The 27,025-nt window shown below is 52.3% G+C and overlaps 2 protein-coding genes across 6 annotated transcripts; both read right to left on the reverse strand.

Annotated features, from left to right (window-relative positions):
* Positions 1–456: 456 nt before the first annotated feature.
* On the reverse strand, positions 457–4,432 carry GNG8 (G protein subunit gamma 8). Of its 5 annotated transcripts, none has more exons than XM_081216402.1 (3): positions 4,419–4,432; positions 961–1,046; positions 457–646 (listed from the first exon to the last, which is right to left on the reverse strand). In XM_081216402.1, exons 2-3 carry the CDS (start codon positions 1,042–1,044, stop codon positions 518–520), a joined length of 213 nt encoding a protein of 70 aa, XP_081072528.1. In that variant the 5' UTR covers positions 1,045–1,046; positions 4,419–4,432; the 3' UTR covers positions 457–517. The 5 variants fall into 5 exon arrangements, with proteins under 5 accessions (XP_081072528.1, XP_081072527.1, XP_081072524.1 ...); XM_081216401.1 differs by lacking the exon at positions 4,419–4,432 and adding an exon at positions 3,792–4,411; XM_081216398.1 differs by lacking the exon at positions 4,419–4,432 and adding an exon at positions 3,198–3,772.
* Positions 4,433–10,896: 6,464 nt separating this feature from the next.
* On the reverse strand, positions 10,897–20,256 carry DACT3 (dishevelled binding antagonist of beta catenin 3). The gene is made up of 4 exons (XM_081217301.1): positions 19,935–20,256; positions 14,444–14,540; positions 14,124–14,276; positions 10,897–13,146 (listed from the first exon to the last, which is right to left on the reverse strand). Exons 1-4 carry the CDS (start codon positions 20,181–20,183, stop codon positions 11,759–11,761), a joined length of 1,887 nt encoding a protein of 628 aa, XP_081073427.1. The 5' UTR covers positions 20,184–20,256; the 3' UTR covers positions 10,897–11,758.
* Between the last annotated feature and the right edge of the window lie 6,769 nt (positions 20,257–27,025).

A 27,025-nucleotide genomic window follows, 5' to 3' on the forward strand; every position in this document is an offset into this window, starting at 1 on the left:
ACTAACCAGATGTGGAAAAAGGGGGTGGAATCATTCAGGGGATGAGAAAGGTGGACACTGGGGATTCTAAGAACCTCCAACTCAGGAGGGAGGAGAGAAGAGAGGCCAGCTGAGAGGTTCAGGTAGCGCTGGAGTCCAGTCTTCACCCCATTATCTCCTAGCCAACTTTGGCTCAGTTTCCTCATCTGTAAAATGGGTGTCATACAAGTAGCCAGCTGCTTTCTGAGGCTGCTGGGTCGATTAAATAAATTCAGGATCGCGGAACACTCTGTGGAGGCCAGAGCCAGGAGCGCTCATTTCCTCCCCTACCGCCTCCGCATCCCCAAACCCCGCATAACCTCACGCCCCGCCAGACGCTCCACACACACTCAGAAGGGGTGAGACGGGACACCGGCTCCCCTACGGTGGCCCCAAGCTCTGCGCGTGCCTCAGTTTCCCCGAAAGTACAGGCACCACCACTGTCACCACGTTTATTGGATTCATACTTTGACAGGGGAGGGTAAGCGGTCGGGAGGGTTCAGAGCAGGACGCAAAAGAGGCGCTTGTCGCGGAAGGGGTTCTCTGCGGCGGGTACCGGCGCCACCAACGGGTCGTCTTTGGCGTGAGTCTCGCAGAAGGCCAGGAGCTCGGCCGCCGCCTGTGACACCTGCGGGCACCCGGGTGGAGATGTTCACGCCCCGCCCCGCCCTTTGCCTGGGCCCCTCCTCGGGTCAGGCCCGCCCCTTATCAGACCCCGCCCCCTTGTCCGGACCGCTCCCATTACCCGGGCCCGCCCTTGGGCCCCGCCTTAGCTCTGGCCACGTCCCTTACTGGGCTCCGCCCCCTTGCCTAGGCCCCCTCCCCGGGTTCTGTCCGGTTCCGAAGGGGATCTCTCCACGGCTCCCGGCCCCACTCCCAACACTGACCGGTCCAAACCCCAGCCCCGAAGCCCCCGCCTTCCTCCCCACCCCGACCCAGCACCTTCATACGGTCGATGTTCACCTCCAGCTTCAGCTGTTCCACCGTCTTCCGGGCCTCCGCTATCTTGGCCATGTTGTTGGACATGGCTGCGGCGGGGACAGGGTTAAAAGCCGGCGGGAGGCGGGGCGGAGGGGCAGGCTAGGGCAAAGCTGGGTCCCCAGATAGGGATGGCGGTGGTGATGGGACCCAGTAACAGGGGCGTGCGTGGAAGGGCGCACGAAAGGGGTGCCCAGAGGAAGGTGGAGGAAGGGACTAGACAACAGAAGAAAAGTGGAGAGATGAAGATCTGCGCAGATGGGGGACCAAGAAGCCGGCCGAAAGAGGGACAGATGAACAGAGAGGAGAGGGGCAAGTGGAGGGATGGAGGGGTGCACGGATGGGGTACCTAGAGTCAGGTGGAGGGAGGAACACAGAGAGGAGAGGGAAGCCGGGAGGGAAGCACAGATGGGAGGCTGAGAGGCAGGTGGAGGGAGGGACAGAAGGTCAGGGCCACAGGTGTTGGATCAAGATCCAGGGATCCAGGTGTCTTCACCTCCCGGGGATAGAGCATGAGCCAGGAGGGGTCCCTCCCCAGGCCAATTAGCGGTTCTCCAGGGAGAAGGAGGAATTAAGATCACGGCGGGAGGGGCCCAGAGGGGGCCTCATTAGGGCCTTCGCAGCAGCTGCCCCCTCCGCCCCCCTCGGGGAGCCCCCCCACCCCAGCTCTGGCCACCTCAAAGGCTTCTCTTGCTCATTAGCAGCCAGAGAGAGGGCTGGAGAGGGGGGCAACCCAGCCATGAGTGGGAGAGGGGCAGAGGAAGAGACAAAATGACAGAGGCAGAGACTGAGGCACAGGGGGGAATAAAGAGACTGAGGAGGGATAGAAAGATGGAGAGATGGGAGGAACGGAGTGATGGAGGGAGCAGAGAGAGAGGGAGACCAATAGAGGGGTAAAGAAAGGGCCAGAGTGATCCAGGGGGAGGGAAGCACAGAGGGGACGCAGGGACCGAGGGAGGGTAGAGAAGGGGAGATGGAAGGGTTGGGGAGGGATGGAGTGATGGAGTTGGAGAGGAGAGCGAGGGACAAATGGAGCGGTAGAGGGAGGGACAGCGAGGAGGGGGAGAGAGAGGCACAGAGGAGATAAGGGACAGAGGAGAGGAGGGGCAGGGGGACAGAGAGAAGGAAGTGGAGGGGCAGGAGGAGAGATGGAGTGACGAAGGGGGACAGAGAGGGGCACATGGAGGGACAGAGGGACAGCCGGGCTGATGGAGATGCAGAAGTGAAAAGTCATTCATTCACTCACGCATCCATTCATTCCCAGGCAGAGGAACTAGCTGGCGGGGCCGAGACCGGAGCCTCCTACCTGTTGCTGCTCAGGGCTGGGATGGCGCGCGGGTGGCAGAGGCTGGGAAGCAGCGTCTGGGTCCCCCCTCAGCCCCGCCCCGCCCCCTCTCCTGGGGCACAGTCCCTGAGGACCCGCCTCCTCCTGCCGCTGCCACCACCATCCCCTTCGCCCTCGCTGCCTCCCCTGTCTCTCTGGGTCCTCTTGTTATGTCTGTCCGTCCCCCTCTTTGTCTTTGTGTTTCCGTGCCTCTCTCTCTCCCTCTATCTCTCTCGCAGTCTCCCCTCTCAATCTGTCTCTCTCTCTCTCTGTCTCTGTCTCTCTCTGTCTCTCTCTCTGTCTCTCTCTCTCTCTCTCTCTCTCTCTCGCACGCACACGCACACACACACACACACACACTCACAGGTAAAGACAGTCTCTCAAGATGTGCCCCATGCTCTGCTGCATTTATTCCACAGTCACACAAATCTCTCCTGTGGGTCCCAGCCTCTCACTCCATTACATATGCCCTGCCACCCTGTCATATCCCCACCTCAGTGTCACCCCATCCCAGACGACCCCTCTCAGCAAGCGGACTCACACTCACTGTCCCTGGCAGAGAGATGCACAATATCGCGCTGTGTCACACAGCGCTGCACACGGTCTCCTGAACCAGCTGTGCTCAACACACAACCTCCCAGAGCGCCACAGTCACACAGCCTCTCAAAATGTCACACGGTCCCTCACAGTCTCTCCGAGTCTGGCCCATCCTCACTGGTGACATCTTACACAACTCAAGAGTGTCAAGTATACACACACAGCTCCGCACAGGATCGCACACAATCTCTCAAGATGTCATGCCGAGCCTTACGCAATGTGTCACACACAGCTGTCGCCCTCACACCGCAATCTCCTGGTGTCACACACGTACACTTACACACACGAGGTTTCTCTCGTACACCCATCTGAGTGCCCAGGATGCTTGAACACTCTCGAATGCACTGTCATGACACTGGGCCAGTCTCAGTGTCCCACACGATCTGTGTTACACACAGTCCCACCCAGCTTCTCATACGTCATCAGTGTGGCTGACACATCCTCTCTCACACTCACATGGTCACTCTCTCACACCCAGCTCCCCGGCCCCCGGGGCCTCTCACACTGCTTCTCACACCATTACTTGGCGGATCACATTCACTCACTCTCGCCCTCTCTCACACACACAACTCTCCTGTCCTTACCATGTGGCAGGCACACTGTCACACATGATCTCTTGCTCACGTATGGTTTCTCGATGTCACAAACATCCCCCAAATAGTGTCTCAGGGACACCCAACCTCACGGTGTCACACACAGTCACCTACAGGTCATCTCGGTCACCTCACATACACTGTCACACACAACGTCTCGGTGTAAAACATGATTTCACACAGTCACACCCTGTTTCTGGTTGTCACAGAAAATCTCAGAAGGTCACACAGCCACACACAACCTCTGGCGTCACGCGCGATCTCAAGTAGCACACACTCACACAGTGAGTCTCTTGGCGTCACACACTACCTCCCGGTGTCACCCACGGGCGGCCACAGTGTTCTGCTCCAGGCACACCCGTGCGGGCGCGCGCCCTCAGCCTGCGGTTCTCTCCTTACAGCCCCCTGCGGGCCACACGGGGGCGCCCGCGGCCCGCCGAGCTGTCCACCCTGCCGGCACCAAAGCCGTAGGAGGCTGTGGAAACCCTGAGGGCAAGGCGCCCCCGCTGTCCGGCTAGGCATGCAGACGCGGGAAAGAGACACAGAAAGGTGGAGGCAGCTAGAGGGAGATCATTGAAGATGGACTGGGACACAGAAATTCAGAGAGGGAGAGAGAGACGCAGGGAGAGACAGAGGCAGAGAGAGATAGGGACACAGAGACGGGAATTTGGAGAGATAGAGACGTAGGGACAAAGAGCGACAGAGACAGGCAGAGGGTTGCAGAGAGAGACAGACATAGAGACGTACAGGGTACAGGAGAGACACACAGAAAAGTACAGAGACAGAAATAGTGACCGAGAAACACAGACACCCAGAGACACAAAACAGAGCGGGGTAGAGAGACAGACAACTCAGACCGCGCCCTCCGCAGGGGACCTGAAGGCGGAGGCGCGTCCGAGGGACCTGACCTCGGGGCCTGACCTCCGGGCAGCCAAAGGGGCGGGGTGGTTCGGGGCGGGGTTTATAAGGGGAGTGTTCGGGGGGGTGGGTCGGTAGGGGCGCGGCCTGGGTGCGGCGTGTCGCCCGAGTGGGCTGCGGGAGGGGCTGAGGCAGAGCCCGGGGAAGAGGTGGAGGTGGGGGAGAGCCTCGTCTCTACTGCACTCAGCCCATCCCAATTCGGTTTTTACCGCTTGAACAGGGAAACGAGACCTGCCGGGAGGGGATACGGGCCGGGGTCCCTGGTAGCGATTTGATAGGGGGGTATCGGACTCTAGCTCCCCTCCCTCCTACCCCGCGGGAGCAACGGGGCCAGGTGGGGGAGGGGAACCAGGCTCACATCTGGAAAGCATCAGGCGCGCCGGACGTGCCAGGGCCCCGGGCCCGGCTGCGGAAGAGCGGAGGGGAGTTAGGGCGCCCCCGTCCCCCTCCCTTAGCGGGGTCGGCCGGCGCCGGGGAGGGGCCTGGGCGTACGCCGAACTTCGGCGCCTTCCGCAGCTGGTTTCCATCAGTAGTTTTGGCCCGGGCAGCCCCCGAGGAGGAAACGCAGCTTAGAGCAGGGAAAGACAGGGTGACAACCCAGTCTCCCCTCCCTCTCTCCGACGGCAGCCAGAGGCTGGGGGCGGGGGAGACGGACAGGGGGACACTGAACGGAGGGTTACCTCTATTTCTCTTCCCAGTTGCGGACCTTTCCACCCTACGCATAACCTTAGTTTCCAGATGTGCAATCCTGCCCTGTGTTACACAGGAATTTCCCAGCCTCATGACAGTGGTATTACTAGCCCCATTTTCTGGAGGGAGAAACTGAGACCCTGGATCCGGATTCAGTTCTGACTTTAATTATTCAAGAAACATGCAGTGGGACTTCCCTGGCCGTCCAGTGGTTAAGACCCAGCGTTTCCAACGCAAGGGGCACGGGTTCGATCCCTGGTCGGGGAACTAGAATCCCGCACGCTGCCTGGCACTGCCAAAAAAATATTAAAAAAAGAAAGAAAAGAAAAGAAAGAAACGTGCAGTGAACGCCAACACTAATTCTAGTATCGAATACCCAATCCCTATTGAACACTGTCACCCGGATGTCTAGAGTATCTCAAATTCAGTGGTCCAAAACTGAGCTCCTAATTCCACCCGCCAAACTCCTACCACAGTCTTACCCATCTCAGTTGATAGTAAATCTTTGGGGTCAATCTTGACTCCCCTCCTCTTCTCACACCCCACAACTGATCTAGCAACAGATCCAATTAACTCCATCTTCAAAGTCTGTCCACAATCCAGTCACTTTTCACCTCCTCTGCTGCCCCCACTCTGGTCCAGGCACCATGCTCTCCAGCTTGGACTATTATAGTCTCTGCTTACTGGATTTCCAGCTTCTAACTCTGTCTCCCTCAGCCTGTTCCTCACAGAGCAGCCAGAGGGACTCTAACAAAGTCCCCAGATAATAATAGCAAGGGTTAGTGAGAATGGCGAAACTGGAACCCCCATACATTGCTGGTGGGAATATAAAATGATGCTGCCCTTTTAGAAAACAGTCTGGCAGTTCCTCAAAAGATTACAGAGTTACCAGATGACCCAGCAATTCCATTCTTAGGTATCTACCTAAGAGAAATGAAAGCATATGTTCACACACAAACTTGTACATGAATGTTCATAGCAGCATTATTCACAATAGCCCCAAAGTGGAAACAACCCAAATATCCATCAACTGATGAATGGATAAACTAAACGTGGTACATCCAAACAGTGGAGTATCATTTGACAATAAAAAGAAATGAAGTACTGACACATGCTACAACATGCATGAACTTTGAAAACATTATGCTAAGTGAAAGACGCAGTTACAAAAGACCGCATATTGCAGGATTCCATTTATATGGCCAGAACAGGCAACTCTACAGAGACAAAAGTAGATTAGTGGTTGCCAGGGGCTGGGGAGACTGGAGGATGACAAGTAAGGGGTGCAGAGCTTCTACTTGGGATGATGGAAATTTTCTGAAATTTACTGTGGTGATAGTATAGTCACAGCACAACTCTGTGACTAGAATAAAAGCCATTGATAAGACATTGATAAAAGACATTGAAGAAGACATAAATAAATGGAAAGACATCCCGTGCTCATGGACTGGAAGAATTAACATTGTTAAAATGTCCATACTACCCAAAGCAATCTACAGATTCAATGCAATCTCTATCAAATTTCCAATGGCATTTTTCACAGAAATAGAACAAACAATTCTAAAATGTGTATGAAATCACAAAAGACCCTGAATAGCCAAAGCAATCTTGAGAAAGAAATACAAAGCTGGAGGCATCATGTACCCTAGTTTCAAACTATATTACAAAGGTATAGTAATTAAACAATATGGACCCAGCAATCCCACTACTGGGCATATACCCAGAGAAAACCATAATTCAAAAAGACTCATGTGCCTCAATGTTCATTGCAGCACTATTTACAATAGCCAGGACACGGAAACAACCTAAATGTTCATCAACAGAGGCATGGATAAAGAAGACGTGGTACATATATACAATGGAATGTTACTCAGCCATAAAAAGGAACGAAATTAGGTCATTTGTAGAGACATGGATGGACCTAGAGACTGCCATACAGAGTGAAGTAAGTCAGAAAGAGAAAAACAAATACTGTATATTACCGCATATATGTGGAATCTGAAAAAAAATTGGTATAGACGATCTTATTTACAAACAGAAACAGAGACACAGACGTAGAGAACAAATGTGTGGATACCAAGGGGAAAAATGGGGGAAGGGATGAATTGGGAGATTGGGATTGACATATATACACTATTGATACCATGTATAAAATAGGTAATTAATGAGAACCTACTGTATAGCACAGGGAACTCTACTCGATGCTCTGTGGTGACATAAATGGGAAGGAAATCCAAAAAAGAGGGGATATATGTATATGTATAGCTGATTCACTTTGCTGTACAGTAGAAACTAACACAACATTGTAAAGTAACTATACGCCAATAAAAATTAAAAAAACAAACAAACAATATGGTACTGGTACAAAAACAGACACATAGATCAATAGACCAGAATAGAGAGCCCAGAAATAAACCCATGCATACATGGGCAATTAATTTACAACAAAGGAGCCAAGAATATACAATAGAGAAAAGATAGCTCTCTTCAATAAATTGTGTTCTGAAAACTGAACAGCTACATGTAGAAGAATACACAAAAAGTAACTCAAATGGATTAAATACTTGAAACTAAGACCTGAAACCACAAAAGTCCTAGAAGAAAACATAGGCGGTAAGCTCCTTGACATCAGTCTTGGAGAGGATTTTTTGGATTTGACACTAAAAGCAAAGGCAACAAAAGCAAAAATAAACAAGTGGGACTACATCAAATTAAAAGCTTCTGCACAGCAAAGGAAGTCATCAACAAAATGAAAGGGCAACCTACAGAAAGGGAGAAAATACTTGCAAACCATGCACAGGATAAGGGATTAATATCCAAAATATATAAAGAACTCATACAACTCAATAGCAAAAAAAAAAAAAGTCTGATTTAAAAATGGGCAGAGGATCTGAACAGACATTTTTCCAAAGAAGACATACAGATGGCCAACAGGTACATGAAAAGGTGCTCAACATCACTAATCACCAGGAAAATGCAAATCAAAGCCACAATGAGATATCACCTCACCCCTATCAGAATGGCCATCATCAAAAAGACAAGCCATAACAAATGTTTTCGAGGATGCGGAGAAAAAGGAACCCTCGTGCACTATTGTTAGGAATGTAAGTTGGGGCAGCCACTATGGAAATCAGTATGGAGTTTCCTCAAAAAATTAAAAATAGAACTACCGTATGATCCAGCAATTCCACCTCTGAGTATTTATCTGAAGAAAATGAAAACACTAATTTGAAAGGATATATGCACCCCTGTGTTCATTGCAGCATTTCTTACAATGGCCAAGATTATAGAAGCAACCTAAGCGTTCATCGATGGGTGCCTGAATAAAGAAAATTTGAATATAATGCAATATTATTCAGGCATAAAAAAGAAGGAAATCATGCCATTTGCGACAACATGGATGGACAACAAGTGACGTAAGTCAGACAGAGAAAGACAAATACCACACGGTCTCATATATGGAATCTAAAAACAAAAACAGGCACAACACTGTAAATCAACTATACTTCAATAAAAACTAAAATTAAAAATAATTAAAATACAGTCCTTCAGCAAAATAAATAAATAAATAAAAACAAAAACAAAACCAAGTTCATAGGTACAGAGAACAGACTGATAGTTGTCAGAGGGGTGGGGGGGGGATGGGCAAAATGGGTGAAGGGGATCAAAAGCAAATTTCGTTATAAAATAAATGTCATGGGATGTAATGTACAACATGGTGACTCTAGTTGATTATCCTGTATTGAACATCTGAAAGTTGCTAAGAGTCAATCTTAAAGGCTCTCATCACAAGGAAAGGAGAATAAAGAAACAAAAGCCATTGAGCTCTATATTTTATACGGGTGAATTTTATGGTAGTGAATTATGTTTCCATAGAACTGTTAACCCCCTCTTCCCCTCAAAACACCTAAGTCCCTCTTCTGCTCTGAGTTCTCCCATGGCTCCCATCTCCGAAGGAGTAAAAACCAAATTCCTCACCGTGGCCCACGAGGCCCCACGGGATGCAGTGGTCCCAATCATTCTTTGCCCTCTTCTCCCCCTCACTCACTGCTCCGGACATGCTGGATTCCTGGCTATTTTGCCAACATACTAGGCACTGTTTTGGCTTCAGCAGTGGCTGACCCCTCTGCCTGGGAGGTTCTTCCCCAAGAGATCCACAAGCCTAACTCCCCCACCTCCTCAGGTCTGTGTTCAAATACCACCCTCTCAATTAGACACCTCTGATCACTCGACTTAAAGTTACAAACTCCTCTCCTCCCCCATCCCTCCCAATTCCGTCATATCTCTGCTCAGTTTCCCCTCACAGTCTTTATCACCTTTAAAAATTATAGAATTTATATATTTATTATGTCAACATCCCCTCCTGCCCGCCCCCAGCCCCTATCCCTGTGAGCAGTTCCTTGTGTATCCGTCTAGAGATGATCCATATAGAAATAGGCTTATAGGGCAATGGCTAACAGCATGGACTCTTAGGCAATCTGAACTTAAATTCTGGCTTTGCTACTTATTGGTTTCAGGTAAGTTACTCAAGAGATCTGTGCCTCGGTTTCTCCATCTGTAAAACGGGCATAATAATCATATCTACCTCCATGAAATTGTGAGGATTAACTGAGTCACTGAGAATAGAGTCTGGCATATAAAATAAGTGCTCACTGAGTGTCAGCTGTCACTTTTTATGATTAAGCACTAAAATCTTAAAAAGGAAGAAAGGTCAGCCATCTGTACTTCAACCATGTTGACCACTGTGTGGCCTGTGTATCCTTAGACAAGTCCCTTCCCCTTTTGGCTTTAGTTGCCCCTTTTATGAAACAGAGATGGGGCAAATACTCCCAAGGGCTTGAGAAGCAATGACTTTTCCCGCAAACTTTAAAAAATAACTTTGGGAGTTCCTTGGCAGTCCAGTGGTTAGGACACAGCACTTTCACTGCGGTGGCCCCGGTTCAATCCCCGGTCAGGGAGCTAAGATCCTGCAAGCTGCGACTAAGAGGCCGTATGCTGCAACTAAGAAGCCCCCATGTCGCAGCTAAGAAGCCTGCATGCCTCAACTAAGAAGCCCGCGTGCCACAACTAAGAAGTCCGCATGCTACAACTGAGACACAGCACAGCCCAAATAAATAAATAAATAAGTATTTTTTAAAAAAGGAAGTAGGGAGACATGCTAATTAAAACAGAACACCATTCCGTCCCCCCATTGGCAAAATGAAAGTGATTAATAGCATCTCTTGTTTGGTGAAGGAGTGGAAAAATGGGCATCTCAGAAATTGCTGTGGGAAATTTCAAATGAGGGCAGTCTCAGTGGAAGGAAGTGTGACCATGTCAATTAAAAAATTTTAAATGACGGTACTGTAATGACCAAGCAAGTCTATTTCTAGGAGTGGATCCTACAGAAATACATATATGTAAAAAAGAGGCATGTACAAGGACATAACTGCAGTAAGGTCCAAAATAGCAAAGGAACTGAGGAGCTGACAACAAGGTTAGATTATGGGTACCCCCGACCCCTTTACCTATATTATTTCCATTTAAAATTTTTTTGTTTTTTATTTCTTTATTATTTCCATTTTTATGAAACCATATTTATGACCAAACAAAACCCAACCAAAGGTCAGAGTCACTGAAGTAAAATATTCAATGGTAAGAAAATGCTATTGAGACCTACCCTGGGATCTGCCGTCTGGTTCTGGACACTACCATACCCAAAGCAAACAGTAGTTTCTCAATAAATATTAGTCCAAAGGAAAAGTCCATTTAGCCACAGAAGGAGAGTCCACCACCACGTATGTAACACTGTGCATTTATTTACAAAGAGGTTAGAGAAACACACAGATTCTGGCCCCCCTGTGCACTGGGGAGTCACCATCGTCATAATAAATACAGTAAGTTTAAAAAAAGAAAAAAAAATACTGGATCGGAACAACTGAGGGTCATCCTGGTCTCCCCCCACTCCCTCTCACAGAGGGTGCCACGAGATAGAAGCCATTTTCCTTCCCCTCTTCTACCCCCCAATCCTCCGTATCTGTCCAGGGAGGGAGGTGAAAGAGTCTTTCTTTCCAGGTGTTACCAACTCCTACTTGACCCTCAAAACCCCAAAGTCAGTGCTCCTTCCCTTCCCAGGGCACTCTGCAGGCACCGTCTGGGTCAGACACAGAGTCTCTGACCAGGGTGCTAAGGGGGTATCCTAAGGGTCCAGGGACATGGAGGGGGGCACTTTGTGAATGAGGGGGGGCCATATCTGGGCATGGAAAGGAGGAATAAGAAGGCTCAGTGAGAGAAGTGAAGGGGAACAAACGGACTAAGTGTCTAAATTAAAATGGGGAAATTCAAACTGAATTACCCCTGCTGCATACCATAGTACACCCATAGTACAGATGAAGAAAGTGAGGCCCACAGAAAGGGAACTTTCTTGCCCAAGGGCTGCAGAGCCAGCAGCTGAACTGGGTCAAACAGGGCTCCTCCCCCATTCCTCCCTGTGGTGGAGGGGGAGCCTTTTCAACCAAGACTGCAGAGGATGGGTCAGTGAGGAAGGGTCTTTGGAAGCAGAGAAAATGGTGGTCTTTGGAAGGGAGGTGTAGAAGGGTCAGTGATTGGGGGTGTGATGGTGCAGAGGCCATGAAGGGGGAGCCCAAGCAAACCTCTAAACTCACACTGTAGTCATGACCTTGAGAGAACCCGAACGGAAACGCAATATCTTCTTCTTGAGCGCGTGGGAAGCCTTGATCTTCACAAAGACTTTGGCGGGGCCCGCGGGCGCCCCTCCACCTGCACCAGCCCCTGGCCCGGAGGCCGCGGTGGCTGCCACCAACTGCTGCGGCCACACGAGGCCACCGCTGCCATCGGAGTCGCTGGACGCGGAGCTGAAGGCAGGCGACTCCCCCTCGCTGGCGCTAGATTCACTCTCCCCGTAGCCGACGCCGACGCCGCCTGTCGGGCCCCGGCGTCCGAGGGGCCCCAGGCGCCCGGCCGAGCACTCCGAGTCGCTGCCCGCGCAGCCATAGAGCAAACGGCGCTGAGGAGCTGACGGGGATGGGCCAGGACCCGGGCCTCGGGCGGCGGGACCGCGGGGCCGACCTCGGCGCCCATCGGCAGCGTCGATCTCGGCCGTGGAGCGCCAGCGGCGGCAGGACCCCGCGGCCTGAGCCGCGAGAGTGGGCGCTGGACCACGGCGGGGCCGTGGCGGCCGAGGCTCTTCTCTTTCGGCTGTAGGGTACTTGGGGGGGCCCGGAGGAACCGCGGTGGCGCGGCCCAAAAGGCTGGTCTCGGACTGGGAGCGAGCGGCCTTGCGAGCCCTGGGCGAGCCCCGGCGGCCCGAAGCCTCGGTCATGCGTCCGCGGCGGCCCGCGGCCCGGGGACGCTCCCGGGGTGGGGACTGCTCCACGCTGCGGCCGCGGGTCAGTGGGGGCGCTTTGCGGCGCGCCGCGCGGCCGGGGAGGCCGCGGGTGGCGGCCTGCGCGCCTGGGATGTACTGTGCCTTCACCAGGCGACCCTCGGCCGGGCTGTCGGGGGGCGAGGGGGCAGCGGGCGGTGCGGCGGGCTCGGGGGCCGCCTCCGACTCCCATGGCGAAGCCCAGCCGCGGCCCAAGGGGGCCGGGCTGGCGGAACGGCCCACCGCGCGCTCCACCGGGGGCTCCGGCGCGGACCGCGCGCCTCCGGGGGGCGGGGACGCGTCGGGCGGCCGCTGGCGCACACTGTTCTGGCGCCGCGGGCCCCCGTCCGCGCCCCCGGGACTGGTCCGGGGCTGGCCCGCCCCCCGGCGGCGGCGCCTGCGCAAGAGCGCCGAGATGTAGCCGTCCAGGGGCCGCCCGGAGCCCGCGGCGTCTGGCGAGTCCGGGGGAGGACGGCTGCACGGCCGCGGGCTGCGCAACGCCACGGCGTGCAGGGGGCTGGGCGTCAGGAAGGGCCCCGCGCGGGCTCGTCGCTCCGCGGAGGAGCAGGCCTCCGGGACCGCAGCCGTCGGGTAGGGCGCCGAGAAGGACCGGGGCACGGCTGCCCGAGCGCCCACCGCCTCGCGTGCACTGGGACTGGCGTCTCCTAGGGGAGGGAGGCAAAAAAGAAAGAGAGGCTCTCAAAGCCCTTTCCCAATGAGCCTAGGAGGGGCAAATTGCCCACCGCCTCTCCTACTCTCCCACTCCCATTAAAAACAAAACACACACACACACACACAACCTGCTCTCACCCCTTCTCGCACACTAGGTTGCGAAAAATCTTCACAGTGTCCTATAAGACCTTGAATGGTCTGTTCTGCATCTGTGTCTCTGACCTCCAACTCCTCTACATTTATAGGTTTTCATCTACACTGGCCTGGATGAACGGGCCAGTCACGCTCCAGCCTCAGGGCCTTTGTACTTGCTGTTCCTGCTGCCTGAACTACTCCTCCCTCAGGGTATCTGCTTGGCCCACTCCCTCACTTACTTTAGGGCGCCACTCAAATGTCACAGTCTCGGTGACGTCCTCTCCGGCCATATTTTCTAAAATTGGAGTTCCCTCCCCAACTCCAAGGGACACGCTGTCGTCCCCTTCCCTAATTTTCTTTTCGTGGTACATGTCAATATCTAATATCCCAGATATTTTACTTATTTATCTTGTATATTATCTATTTCTCCCTCTAGAATGTCAGCTTCATGAAGACAGTGATTTTACTGCTGTATCCCTCACCCCTAGGATATGTGCTAGGAATGCACATAGTAGGGACTCAGAAACTTACTTGAATAAATGAACAGCAATTTTTGTTTACCTAATGGCTACCATGTGCCAAGTTCAATGTCTTAGGGCAGAGGCTCACTGAATAGTCAAAACTTCCCTATGAAGTAGGTGCTGTCGTTAATCCCATTTTAACAGATGGAGAAACAGAGGGCCAGAAAGAAGCAACATGCTCAAAATCACACAAAAAAGGGACTGTTACAGCCAGAATTCGAATCCAGGTTGGTCTGACTCAGACGCTTGTGTTTAAAAGCATCCTCTTATTGTCCATTCCCTGGCTCTCGGGGGCCCAACCCCACCCACCTTACCTAGGGACTTGGGCCTCTCGCTGGCATAGATGCCCCGGGGTTCAGAGGGACCCAGGCGTCCATAGGAGCCAGATCCGGAGAAGCCACTGTCCCCACAGAAGGTCGAGGGTGGTGAGTCCGGACCTCCTGTGGAGCTGGGGTCTTCATAGAAGCCTGGATTCCAAAAAGAAGGGGAGAGACAATCAGGGGGGCCTGAAAGGGGAAACCAGGGGTGGGGAGGGAAGGAGGAGATCAAGAGGCATAGAGTGGGGAGCCTGAGAAACAGGAGACAGTGGGGTGGGGTGTCCCAGGCAGACCCCACTACCTCTAGCCATGCTTACCCGAGCTGCGCCCACTCTCCTGTTCCAGGCCCCCAGACTCCAGGCTCAGGTCTCCCAGCTGCTGGCCCAGGTCCCAGATGAGCCCGGGCAAGGCCTCCTGAGGAGGTGGGGAAAGGAAGATGGTCAGAAGTACCCCCGAGCCCTCTGCCAACTGGTCCCCTATTCTAGGAGCTCATGGGCAGGGTTTCACTTTGACGGGGAGGCTGTGATTTCAAAAAGGTAAAAGAGTAACCAAGTTCCAGGATCCCCCTCAAGATCTCTGTCCCTTCACCCCATTAGAAAGTCCTCTGGCTGTCTAACTCTAGTCTCTCAGGCTGCAGGCACCTTGTTCCCTCTTAAGTGTGAGTGATAAGCCTTCAGAAGTCCCCATCCCTTGTCCCCTCCCTATCAGCTCTTCCCTCTATCTGGTGCTCATGGCCCCTTAACCCTTATTAGAATGTCCCTCTTTGGGTGTAACTTCAGGTCTTCTTGCTGTAAGGGCAGTTCACCGCTAAAAGTTGGTGTTGCGGACCTAGCAGATCTCTTAGCCATCCATTCATCTGCTTTCTCCCAGACTTTGACTCTCCTTTCTCAGATGCTCCGATCTTGCCCCACTGCTCCTTATCACCAATGGAAGGTCCTTCTGCAAGTCTTCCTTAAGTCCTTCCTGCTGCAGATTTTTTAAAAAATAAATTTATTTATTTATTTTTGGCTGAGTTGGGTCTTTGTTGCTGTGCGCGGGCTTTTCTCTAGTTGCGGCGAGTGGAGTCTTCTCATTGCAGAGCATGGGCTCTAGGCGCACGGGCTTCAGCAGTTGCGGCACGCGAGCTCTAGAGCATAGGCTCAGTAGTTGTGGCGCAGGGGCTTAGTTGCTCCGCAGCATGTGGGATCTTCCTGGACCAGGGCTCGAACACCGTGTCCCCTGCATTGGCAGGCGGATTCTTAACCACTGCACCACCAGGGAATTCCCCTGCTGCAAATTGACTCTTTCCCTCATTTGGGTGACATAGGCTGACCATGACTCATAAATCTTTGCTCCTCCTCTCAGAGAGAATCCCCCCCATGCCTACTGGAAAGTCCTTCTGTGAATCTAGCCTTAGTGGTGTTGTACTACAGCGGTGAACCCCAGCGGGTTCTTTTGTCCCCAGCAGGGACCACATCCTCCTCCTGCCTTTGCTCCATTCTCACCCAGAAGCCCCCATTGTCTGCTGCAGCTCCGCATCCCCATGGGAAATTTCGATGGAGTCTACCCTGGATCCTTGCTGCAGGAAAAGACCATTTCCTATCAGATGTGGGTAAATGAAGGTGAAAAAGGAGAAAACCCTTTAAAAGGGGAGTGACTATGACGCGGTGGGGGTAGGGGCTGAGGCAACACAGATGGGGTCTCCAAGACACTAGGACTTAACCCCATTTTGGAAAACAGGGCCAGAGCCAGGAAGAGTCTCACGCGGATCTGGGTGAGGCCAGAGGTGGTGGCAGCCTCAGGCAGACGGTTGACCCTCAGACAAAAGCGGCTTGTCTGGACGGCAGGCGGCAGGAGGGAGGGAAGGAGGGAGGAGGGGCTGAGAGGGCAGACGCCCAGCCTTGCCTATTTAGGGCAGAAAGACTGGCCGGCTCCCCCGCAGACAACACCCCCCCCCCGCCCCGCCCCGCAGCTTCCTACTCCTTTGGCTGCTCTCCTGGGCCCCAGTCCCCGCCCCTCCCCCCTAGAACAGAAGCCCCCATCTGGGCTTGTTTATGGGAGGAAAGTCAACAAATCGTTTCACTTTGGGCTCCTGTCCTGGGTGTACAGAGATGCTCAGGGTAGTGTCATCTTTGAGCAGAAGCCAGGAATGCAGCCGAATTGTGCAGCCTCAGGGTGGCTAAAAAACATCAAGGACCGTCCCCATACCCCATAACCTGTCCCCCACTAATCATGCCCCTGCTCACTCTGCTGGAGCCACACTGGCCTCCTTGCTGTTCCCTGAACATATCACACATGTTTCTACCTCGGTGGGATGTGTTTCCCCAGCATACCTTCCTGGCTCTCTCCCTTGCTTCATTCAGATTGTTACATGCTCCCTTCTCTGACCACTCTTTCCAGAATAGCTCCTCATCATTCTGCACCCGGGTTGCCCTGCCTTCTTTCCAACATAGCACTAATGACCTCCTGACTTAAAGTGACATATCAGGCTATTTGTTTATTGTCTTTCTCACTATATTGTCAGCCCCAGCCCCAGGAGGGCAGAGATTTTTGTCTGTTTTGTATACTGCTGTGCCTTCCCCCACCTCCATATGTACCCCCGAACCCGCCCCAGTGCCTAGAACAGCTCCTGGCACAAAGTAGGTGCTCAGGAAATAGTTGGGGAAGGAATGAATGAATACCACAGAATACTATACAACTGTTAAAATGGAATGAGGCAATTTCTATATAGAACCATCTCCAAGACCTATCATGGAGTGGAAAAAGAAAAATGCAGAATGTATAGTATAAGGGTGAGTCAGAACTACCTGGGAGTCGTGTTAAAACCTAAATTACTGGGTCCAACGACCTCCAGAGCTTCTGATTCCAGGCAGAAGCCTGAGAATTTGCATTTCTAACAAGCTCCCCAGTGATGCTGCTAGTGGTCCAGCAGGCCACACTTTGAGAACCACTGCCCATAGTCTCTGACACCTCACCCAAGAAACTGGAATTTGAAAAAAAGCAAAGCGAACTCTACGTTTCTTGGTATGTAAGCTGTTTCTGCGCATAGATGCAGAACTCACACCAGGGTGACAATGGTGGTGATCACAGGGGAGAGGGTGCATTTAGGGGGTCAAGGGAGGGATGAGGGGACTGGATGGTAGGATGAAGTGTTTATGGAGGCATGGCTGGGAGCCAAATTGCCAGGGTTCAAATTCAGCTCTGCCACTTCCCAGCTGTGTGACCTTAAGCAGGTTACTTCACCTCTCTGGGCCTTAGTTTCCTCATCTGTAACATGGGCATCATTCGACTCCCTCTCCTATGAGGTTGTTGTGAGGATTAAATGAGTTTAAACAGCAGTTCCTTTTAGGCACCTAATAAATGCTGGCTTTTATTATTACACGAAAGCTATGAATTTCTAACAAGGAAAATATAAAATCATGTTTTACTTGTGTAATTAGGAATAAGAGAAAAAAGATTTTTTTTTTTCCGGTAAGTTCTGCAGGTCTAATTTCAGTTCTTCCACTGCAGGGAAGAGTAGGAGTTTGGAAGATAAACAGCAGAGGCCTCCTCCTCCCCTGTGCCTGGACCCCCCAGCACCCCCCTAGTCTACACACCCCCCCATTTGTAAGTCTGACCTCATTCCTTCCAGCTGCAAAGGGATGAATCTTTAAAAGACCAGAAGGTCCTTGGCCTGAATCTGGCTCCCTGCCTACCCACAATGCCCCTCATGCTTTTTTTGCAAGCCCTTCAGCAAGTGGGCCTGAGGCTCTCTAGCTCAGGCAGGTTTAACGTGAATGTGGTTCGGACCCCCGGAGACCCCTCTGCCCAAACTTTCCCAGACCTTGGCTGCCCCCACTCACATGCCCCTAATCTGTGTCCAATTCCCTTTATCTCTGTTAGGAAGTCCTTCTGCAAGTCTAACTTTAATCCTTCTTGCTGGAAGGGGACCATTTTCCTTGGTGGGAGAGAACAGGACTCCTGCCCCCATTCAGGATTCTTGCCTCTTTTCTCTGAGATACCTCTAATCTTTCCCTTCATCCCCATCATTCCTATTAGAAACGAATCAACTCTGGCTTCCATCTTTCTTGCTTCAAAGGGAGTGTATTCCTGGGAGGGGGGTGGAGGAGTGGAAGGGGTAAGCATCACACAACAGAGACTCAGGGATCAGAGGAGGCTCCCACCCCCTCTTTGGAAGGACCCAGGAACCCCCAACACCAGAGGAGTTTATATTTAGCGCTTCTCCGCTCCTCCCTCAGTGGCGCTGTCTCCTTCCCGTTGCCTGCCACCGCCTCCTCCCTGACGCTGGGACGGAGCTTTGCCTGGAGATTGTGGGGGGAAGAGGCCCCTCCACTACCACCTCGTGGGGGAGATACTGAGGGCTGGGGGGTAGACAGAGGGGCAGAGAAGGGGGAGACTGAGGCAGAGAGAGGCAGAGGATGAGGGACAGGGAGGCAGGACACAGCTGGCCCATCCGCATGCCTTCTCCCTCTCCTTGGAGGGGTGGGAGGTGCCTTCCCAAGCCCAGCCAGCTCGGGGTGGGGTGAGCTGCTGAAGGCCCCTACAACACGTCTCTAACTTTGGGAGGGGGTGAGGCCTCCCACAGCTGTTTCTGTTTGCAGAGAAGAATGTGCAGGGTCCCTCTCCCCGCCGGGGGTGGGGGGGCTGGCGGGGAGGGACTGGGCTTGCAGCCCCAGAGTCTGGCTTCAGTATTCCTCCCCATTCTCCATCTGGGGAGGGGGCAGTCGAGGTCAGTAGCAGGGAGAGCCCCCTCCCCCCACTACCTCGGCTCAGGTTTCCCCAAACGGGAAGCTCTGACCACACACAGGCTTGGGGATGGGATCAGCAAGTGAAGCCCGGGTCTGGGGCCTGGCGGGCTGGGGGGAGGGGAAGAGAGAGAGGGACAAGGATGTGGGGCAGGAAGAGAGAGAGGTGCAGAAATGCGAGAAGGGAAGGCCAGGGAGACAGAGGTAGAGAGACAGAGGATTGAGAAAGACGGAGAAATAGACACAAAGTCACAGAGATGGGGCAGTTGGGAAAAGAGTGCAAGAAACACAGGAAGAGATCAGGAGAATTAAGAAATGGCATAGAGAGGGAAAGAGGGGTGATGCTCCTTAAGTCATTCTGGAGACCTCTGCCTCATCTTCCACCATCAGAGCACCCAGGGAATCTAGAAGTCAGACACCCATGCTGCCTCAATCTGCCACCTCTGGGCTTAACCAGGGCTGTGGCCAGGTAGGAAAGGAGGGAAAGTGTCACAGAGGGTCAAGATCACCGTGGGATCCTCAGGGACTGTGAACTTCCTCTCAGCAGCAATCCCTCCCTCAGGAGACCCGAGGATCCCCTCCCCCCTCCCCGCCCCCTCCGGAGATCTCCAAGCACACCGGGACTTAGGGAAGTCTTGGCCCCGGTATGGAGGCCGGGAGAGAGGCATGTTTGGATCCTGCCGTGTGACCTTGGGTGAGTCGTTTGCCTTCTCTGAGACTCAGGGTTTTTTTCTGTATGAAGTGGGAACTATCACCCCCTGTCCCCCAAGCTGCAAGACAACGCCTGCCAAATACTCAGCCTGGGCTTGACACATACTTGGTGCCCAGATGGATTTTCTTTGGGGAAGGGGTGTAGGGAATGGGCCTGAGGGTCCGGCGGAGGCAATGCAGCCCCCTTCCCCAGTTTGGGGGCGGGGAGGCCTGATCCCGCCCGCCGCCCTGACCCTCCAGCCCCACCCCCCCTCTCCTTTCCCCCTCCTCCCTCCCCCACCCGGACGGGTGTCTGAGCATCCAGCCGAGACAGGCGGACAGACAGACACAGACCGACGGGGGCAGAGGGACGGACGGACAGGCGGCCCCTCACCAGCTGCTCTTCCAGGGCCGCTGCGGCCCGGCGCGCCGCCGCCGCATCTTCGTCCTCGTCGGCGTCCTCCTCGTCCTCGGCCTCGGCGCCCCCCATTCCGGGCTGGGCCAGCCGCAGCGCCTGCTGCACGCGGTACTCCTGCCTCTCCCGGAGCCAGTGTAACTCGCAGAGCCCGGCCAGGCTGCCCTCCAGCCAGCCCCGCAGCCGACCCCTCTCGGGGCTCACCGGGAAGGAGAAGGCCCGGATCATGGCTGCGGCCCCCCGCCCCAGCCCGGCCGGGCCCCGCGGCCACCCCTCTCCCGGTCCCACCTCCCCGCCCCAAGAGCCCGCCTGCCCGCCCGCCCGCTGGCCCGGCTGTCACCGTCTCATCTGCATAGGCGCCCGCCCATTGGGCCGCCCACCCGCGCCTTATCTGCATGGCCGCGCCCCCGGCGACAGAGCAACCATCGCTTATTGGCTGGTACCCTTCCTTACGAAGATGCTCTGCTGTGCACCCGCGCCCCCCGACGCGACGCATGCTCGCAGCTGCCTACTCGCTCTGCTTACTGGCCTCTTCGCCACGCCCCCCTTCTCACCTCCCTTTGGGCTGTGGCCATGCCCCCACGCGTCACCATGAAATAAGTCTGCCCTTGCCCCGATGTCATTGGTCCTTGTCTCCCCTGCAGCTGGTTCCGCCCCCTTGCAGGAGAGGTCTGGCTACCATTGGGCTGTCCCGCGAGAGGGGAAGGGGTGATCTATAAATAGAGAATCTGTCCCCGTGACATTTTGGCAGCTGCTCCTCTCCCCCCACCCCTCGTAACCTTCAGCTTCTGAGGCTGAGCGGGGGGGTCGGAAAGGGTTTGAGAGTCGAGTGCTGATTTTGCCTGCTCTTCCAGGAAGCCTTCCCAGACATTCAGCTGTAAAACTAGAGGGCCAGACCACTAAAAATTGGTAATCCTCCCATAAAATTGTGCTTCTAAGCGAGGCCGGCTTCACGGGCATACGACCGGCTTAGAAGGGCCCCGAGCTTGGTTTAATATTCTGCTGTTACTGTCTTGAAATTCTTATTTTTTTTTGAAAAGGGGCCTCGCATTTTCATTTTGCACTGGGCCTTTCAAATTCGGTAGCCAGTCTTACGTCTAAGAGTTTAAGATCGGTCTTGTCCCAAATTCTGGAATTATAAGACCCTGGCTGTAAGACTCTATGATTCCACCCGAACAGAATCTGAGCATCTTTTGTCTCCCAGATGCTGTGAGGCTTTGCGCTCACCATTCTACGATTCCAGGGGCCTTTGTTCTACGTTCTAAGAGGCTTTGTTCTCAGCCTTCTAAGATGCTCTGTTCTCAACGTTCTGTGGTTCACAAGTCTGAGCCTGATGTTCGTTTCCAAGGTTCCCTCCTCCCTCCCCTGGCTCCGCGAGTGGGGCTGGCGCCCCCTCAGGCGGCCAGCCAGTGTCACTACGCCGAGTGTGCGTCCCTACAACCTTCAAGATTTAGCTTCAAAATTCATATCCATTTCTCAGACAGACCTTGACTCCCTAAAAGCCAGGGCCCAGAAGATCATGTAAGACACTCCCTCTTTTATGATCCCAGGTTACCTTCTGGTCCTGAACTGGAGAGACAATATTGGTGACTGAGAGCAAAGACTCCAGAACCAGACTGCCTGGGGTGAGCCCTAGCTCTGCCACTTTCTAGCTGTGTGACCTTGGGAAACATGCTTAACCTCTCTGTGCCTCAATTTCCTTAGCTGTATAATCGGAGTTGTAATACTGTCTACCTCATAGAGTTGTTATGAGGATTAAGGGAGATGTTTGTCAAGTGCTTGGAGTAGCACCTTCCATGTATAAAGAGCCACAGAAGGGTCTGATAAATAAGTTAAAAATAATCTAGTGAGTCCCAAGGAGAAAAAATGAGTCTGGGTTTTAGTAGAGATAAACTTTACTTAATCCCCCTCTTGTTTTATTCTTATTCTTATTAATTATTATTATTTACTTACTTATTTTGGCTGCGCCAGGTCTTAGTTGCCGCACGCGGGATCTTAGTCGTGGCATGCATGCGGGATCTAGTTCCCTGACCAGGGATCGAACCCAGGCCCCCTGCGTTGGGAGCATGGAGTCTTACCCACTGGACCACCAGGGAAGTCCCCCCTGCCTCTTGTTTAAGACAGATGTAGACTGTCCTTACATTACCTTAATTTGCCAACAATGGGGAGATGATCAGGCTGATGAAAGGGGATATGGAAAACTCTCTCTCAAACAAGATTTTCTTAGTAGTAAGTATCTGGGGTGATGTCAGGATTGGTCTTCATCTCTGCTGTTTGTGCAAGACCAATTGAACCATTTGCTGTGTAAAATGTTGGATCTGGGGCTGACTTAGGGTTCTGGCCATTTGAAGATGGGTATTCCTAGGAAGACAAATAAAAAGAGAATTATTCATGGTTGAATAAGGAAGTAAAACCAAGATTTGAGACCAGAAGGCAGCCATTTGAGAGGGTTCCAAGAAGGAGGTGAAGAGAGATCCTTGGTTGGTGGAGTCAGAACAGCGGCAGCAATTTTGTGGATTTCCTTGTTGGTCTTTTGATGTTGATGACGATGATGCCTACAGAGTTCCTGGGGATGAACCTGGAACTTCCTGGTTCCAGGAAGTTCCTGGGGTTACTTCCAACCGCAGCACACAAGTCCCTTCCCTGGAAACCCCTGAAGAGTTGTCCAAACATGGTCATGAAATCCTTGGAGTTTACTCCCAAGCACTTCGTTTCTTATCCCAAGGTTTCTTTGGGTCCGGATGAAAAAGGAGATTACAGACATCCTGGATCTGCATGATTGTCAGCCTCCACAGGATTTGGCGGATCTCTCACGTTTGTGAGGAGTTGGGGGTTTGACAGGAGAAAGAGTGAATTCTGAGGTATTGATAGAATGAAGGGAAATTGAAACGCTGATAAGGGCTGTGAAGTCACCACGTGTAAATTACGAATCGTTGGGGGGCAATCCAAGACTCGTGGAAATAATTGCCTTATTTATTTGAGTGGTCAGAAAACAAATGTTGATTAAAGGTGGAAAACCAAGGAGAAGATGCAGGGACAGGACTGGGACCGTGAGATGAGTCACAAGAGGCGCGATGCCACTGGCACCAAGAGACATTGTCAGTGACATCAGTTGACTCGGGATTAGTAATATTGTGATAGCTGGAAAACCCAGGTGAGTTCAATGAGGAGGTGGTTCCTGCCATTATGGTTGTTATGGCATAATTTAAAGTTCAGTGATTACAGAAACTGAGTCCCATGAAGGGTCCATTATGGAAGTTGTATTGAATAAAAGGAGCACATGAATCCTGATCCATAGACGGTGGGGGCAGGGAGAAATTCCTGTAACAATCGAGCCCTGAGTTGGGAGGGGTCTTGGAAGGGAGTATGTGGGAAAATGCTCAATCCATCTGCAACGATCCTATTTTCCAAATCAGGTCACATTCTCAGATACTGGGGGATAAGACTTTCACATATATTTTGGGGGACACAATTCAACCCGTAACAGACCCAGAAACCACTGGAGTTGCATTTCAGTCTTGGATGAAGATGAAATTAATGATGGGACAAATGCGTTCTGTGGATAAGGTTTTACCTTCAGGTGCAAGGTCATGTACTAAATAGTATACTTGTGGCTTACATATTTGTAATTTGTCCCCAGATATCTTGCGTCCCTATGGGCAAGGGCACAGGGTAGATATTGGGTGGCAGTGAGTGAGCTGTTGAAATGAACAGAACAGACGAGAAGATGATCCACGTTTTGGATTAGAGAGGAACTGCAAGGGAAAACCAAATCCTTCAAATTTACACTCAGCGTCTGAGAAAAGTAAGTAGGAACTTCAGTGAATCCTTGAGACATACCTGTGCGTGTATATTGTTGACGTTCCCAGGTGAAAACAAAGAGAGACTGTGAATTGGGGGGTGTTGGAAGGAATAGAGGCTGGCCAGGAAGGTGTATGGATCGGGAGCTCTCGGGAACCAAGGTTTGACTATTTTATTTATGGCCTAGAGGTCTCGGACTAGCCAGTATCCCAATGGAAACACTGGGGTTCTTCTTGGTTCCCTGACCAGGGATTGAACCCAGGCCCTCGGCAGTAAAAGCGCAGAGTCCTAACCACTGGGCCGCGAGGGAATTTCCAACATTGGGGTTCTTGACAGTCAAGATGGGAGTGTTACAGGGACTGGAGGTGGGTATGAGGAGGCCTTGAATGATGGGTTGAGTGTGTCAGAGCGTGTGAAGGTGGTTTCAGGAGGGACATGAAAAAAATCTACTTCCACTTTAAGAGGCTCAGCCTCTGAGATGCACCCTATGTTTGCTGAGTTGGAGGCCCAAAGAGAATCACGGGTTGGGGTCAGCATATCTTGACTCTGTGGGCCTCAGGGAGAGGTTGATGGGTTTTTTTCTGGGGGGTGAGGGAGATTAGTGATCTAAGATGGACAGTGGCAGTCAGGGACTGGGAAAAATAGGCTCTCTTGTGAACATGAAATGTTAATGTTCCCAACTGATAAAATAAAATATCCCTTCCTGAAAGACTTACTGGAATAATCTGAGTAAGAAACTGTGCTGGATAGTAAGGGGCCTAACGAGACGGACGGAGAGTGGCTTAGACAACGGTGTGGCAAATTGTGGCATCTCATGGCAACCATTGCTGGGCAGGGGGCTTCTCTGGTGGCGCAGTGGTTAAGCATCTGCCTGCCAATGCAGGGGACACGGGTTCGAGCCCTGGTCTGGGAAGATCCCACATGCCGCGAAGCAATTAAGCCCATGCGCCACAGCTACTGAAGCTCGCGCGCCTAGAGCCCGTGCTCCACAACAAGAGAAGCCACTGCAGTGAGAAGCCCACGCGCCGCAACAGAGAGTAGCCCGCAAGAAGCAAGCCACTAAGAAGCAACGAAGACCCAATGCAGCCATGAATAAATAAATCAAATAAATAAATTTAAAAATCATTGCTGGGCACCGAGGGAGGGTAAGGGGTGGGGGCGACTATGAGATACTTAAGGGGGTGGGGTGGCCCCTATATCTACAAAGCCGGGGCTAGCACGTCCATTAATGAGAATGGTCATTTCCCTCTGTGGGTTGAAGGGTGTTTATGGACACAGAGGAAAAAGTCTGCTGGGAGTCCCTGAGGAGACTGAATCCAATTCCGTTTTGTAGTTTAAAGCTGGACAGTCTCAAATCCAATGTCCCTTTTCTTTACAGTACCTATAGCTGTCTCTATCAAGATTTGCTTTAGTGTTTTGTGATGGCCCTGATAGGATGGACCTTTTATTTTTTTCTCCCACTGTTTAAGTAGCAGGGTCTTAAACTGGATTGTGTGGATTTTTTTTTTTTTTCCTGCATCCTCATGTTGGGCTCTCTTGGAGTTCTGGAATCAAGGCATTTCTCCAGCTAACATGGTGTTTTTCATCATGTCTCTAATTTTTGGTCTCAGAATGTTGACAAAACTCATGGCCACGATAGAAGCAGTGTGACTGTCAAGGACCAGGCCTTTCCATACATTTCCTGGACTGGCTCTATCATTGCAGATGGATTTGGGCCTCTGTTGTCTACACTCCTGGATTTTAGACCAGTCAGTTTTAGGAGAAGCATTCAGGATGGAGTCTAAGAGACATTTATTCCCCCATAGTATTGGCTTGGATTATGCCTCAGAGGTGTTCTGGCTCATTTGGAGATCCTCACTGACTGAAGTTCATTTAGCTTTTTCAAACTAAAGAGGTGCAACTCCGGAACCGACCAGCAGATGGACTAATTGATATAAATTGGAAAGACTTGGAGCGTAAGCTCTGGGTACTAGCCTGAATTGGCTGCTAAATACCACCCTGTTTTTATGGGGCTCAGGAAAATCTCTAACTATGGCGTGTAACTCCAAGCGTGACCAAGGTGTAAAGAGAACTTGTCTAAGTGCATCCTCTGAGTGCTTGCCTTCAGCTGTAGGGCCAAAACTCTGAGTGAACGATGGGGAGCTAGGGAGCTGAAGGGCAGGGGTGAAAGGAGGAGAGAGGTTCCCTCTGTCTACAACCTCAGGGCCGAGGTGAACCTTAAGAAGTCAGTCAGCTCAGGGACTTCGCTGGTGGTCCAGTGGTTAAGACTCCACGCTCCCAATGCAGGGGGCACAGGTTCGATCCTTGGTCAGGGAACTAGATCCCGCATGCCTCAGTGAAGATCGCGCATAACGCAACTAACACCTGGTGCAGCCAAAATAAATAAATAAATATTTAAAAAAAAGAAAGCTCAGAAGTGCCGCCCCACAGACCCCCAGGCTCCCTCTAGGCGGCCCCACCCTCTTGGGCTCTCCCATTCCAGCCCTCCCCACTCTGGGTCATCACTCACAGGGAAGAGGTCTGTCTCCCCCACTGGATGGTGAACCCCCCTGAAGGCAGGACCTGGGCTGTCTCAGTCACCACCGTGTCCCCAGCATCATCCAGCACAGTGTGAAAAATGGATGAACCAACGAATGAGCACATTCAGTGTGTAGACAAGTCATCGCATCAATTTAAAAGAAAATACCAACTATTGTGTATCAGCTTTCTACCATGGACCAGACTTGTGTTAACTGCATTGTTATTAATAGTTGTGATTAGTAGCAATAACACCAAATAAAAAATTAAACCGTTAAGCCATGAGATTACTTGCTTTCCTATAAATCCTTATTTTTGCCTGCACTGGGTCTTTGTTGCTGTGTGCGGGCTTTCTCTAGTTGCGGCAAGCCGGGGCTACTCTTCGTTGCGGTGCGCGGGCTTCTCATTGCGGTGGCTTCTCTTGTTGCGGCTCATGGGCTCTAGGTGCACGGGCTTCAGTAGTTGTAGCACGTGGGCTCAGTAGTTGTGGCTCGCGCCGGCTCTATAGCACAGGCTCAGTGGTTGTGGTGCACGGGCTTAGTTGCTCCGCAGCCTGTGGGATCTTCTCGGACCAGGGCTTGAACCACCTGGCCCCTGCATTGGCAGGCGGATTCTCAGCCCTTGCGCCACCAGGGAAGCCCCCTCTGTATATTTTTTACCCCAGTTAGTTCTCCTTCCCAAACTCCTCTCCCTTCAGTGCTCCTCCCCATCCCTCCTCCATCCCATCTTCTTTCCAGGTGAACTCCATCTGG

Source organism: Mesoplodon bidens (genome assembly GCF_964165515.1).
Source record: "Mesoplodon bidens genome assembly, chromosome: 18".
Taxonomy (NCBI): domain Eukaryota; kingdom Metazoa; phylum Chordata; class Mammalia; order Artiodactyla; family Ziphiidae; genus Mesoplodon; species Mesoplodon bidens.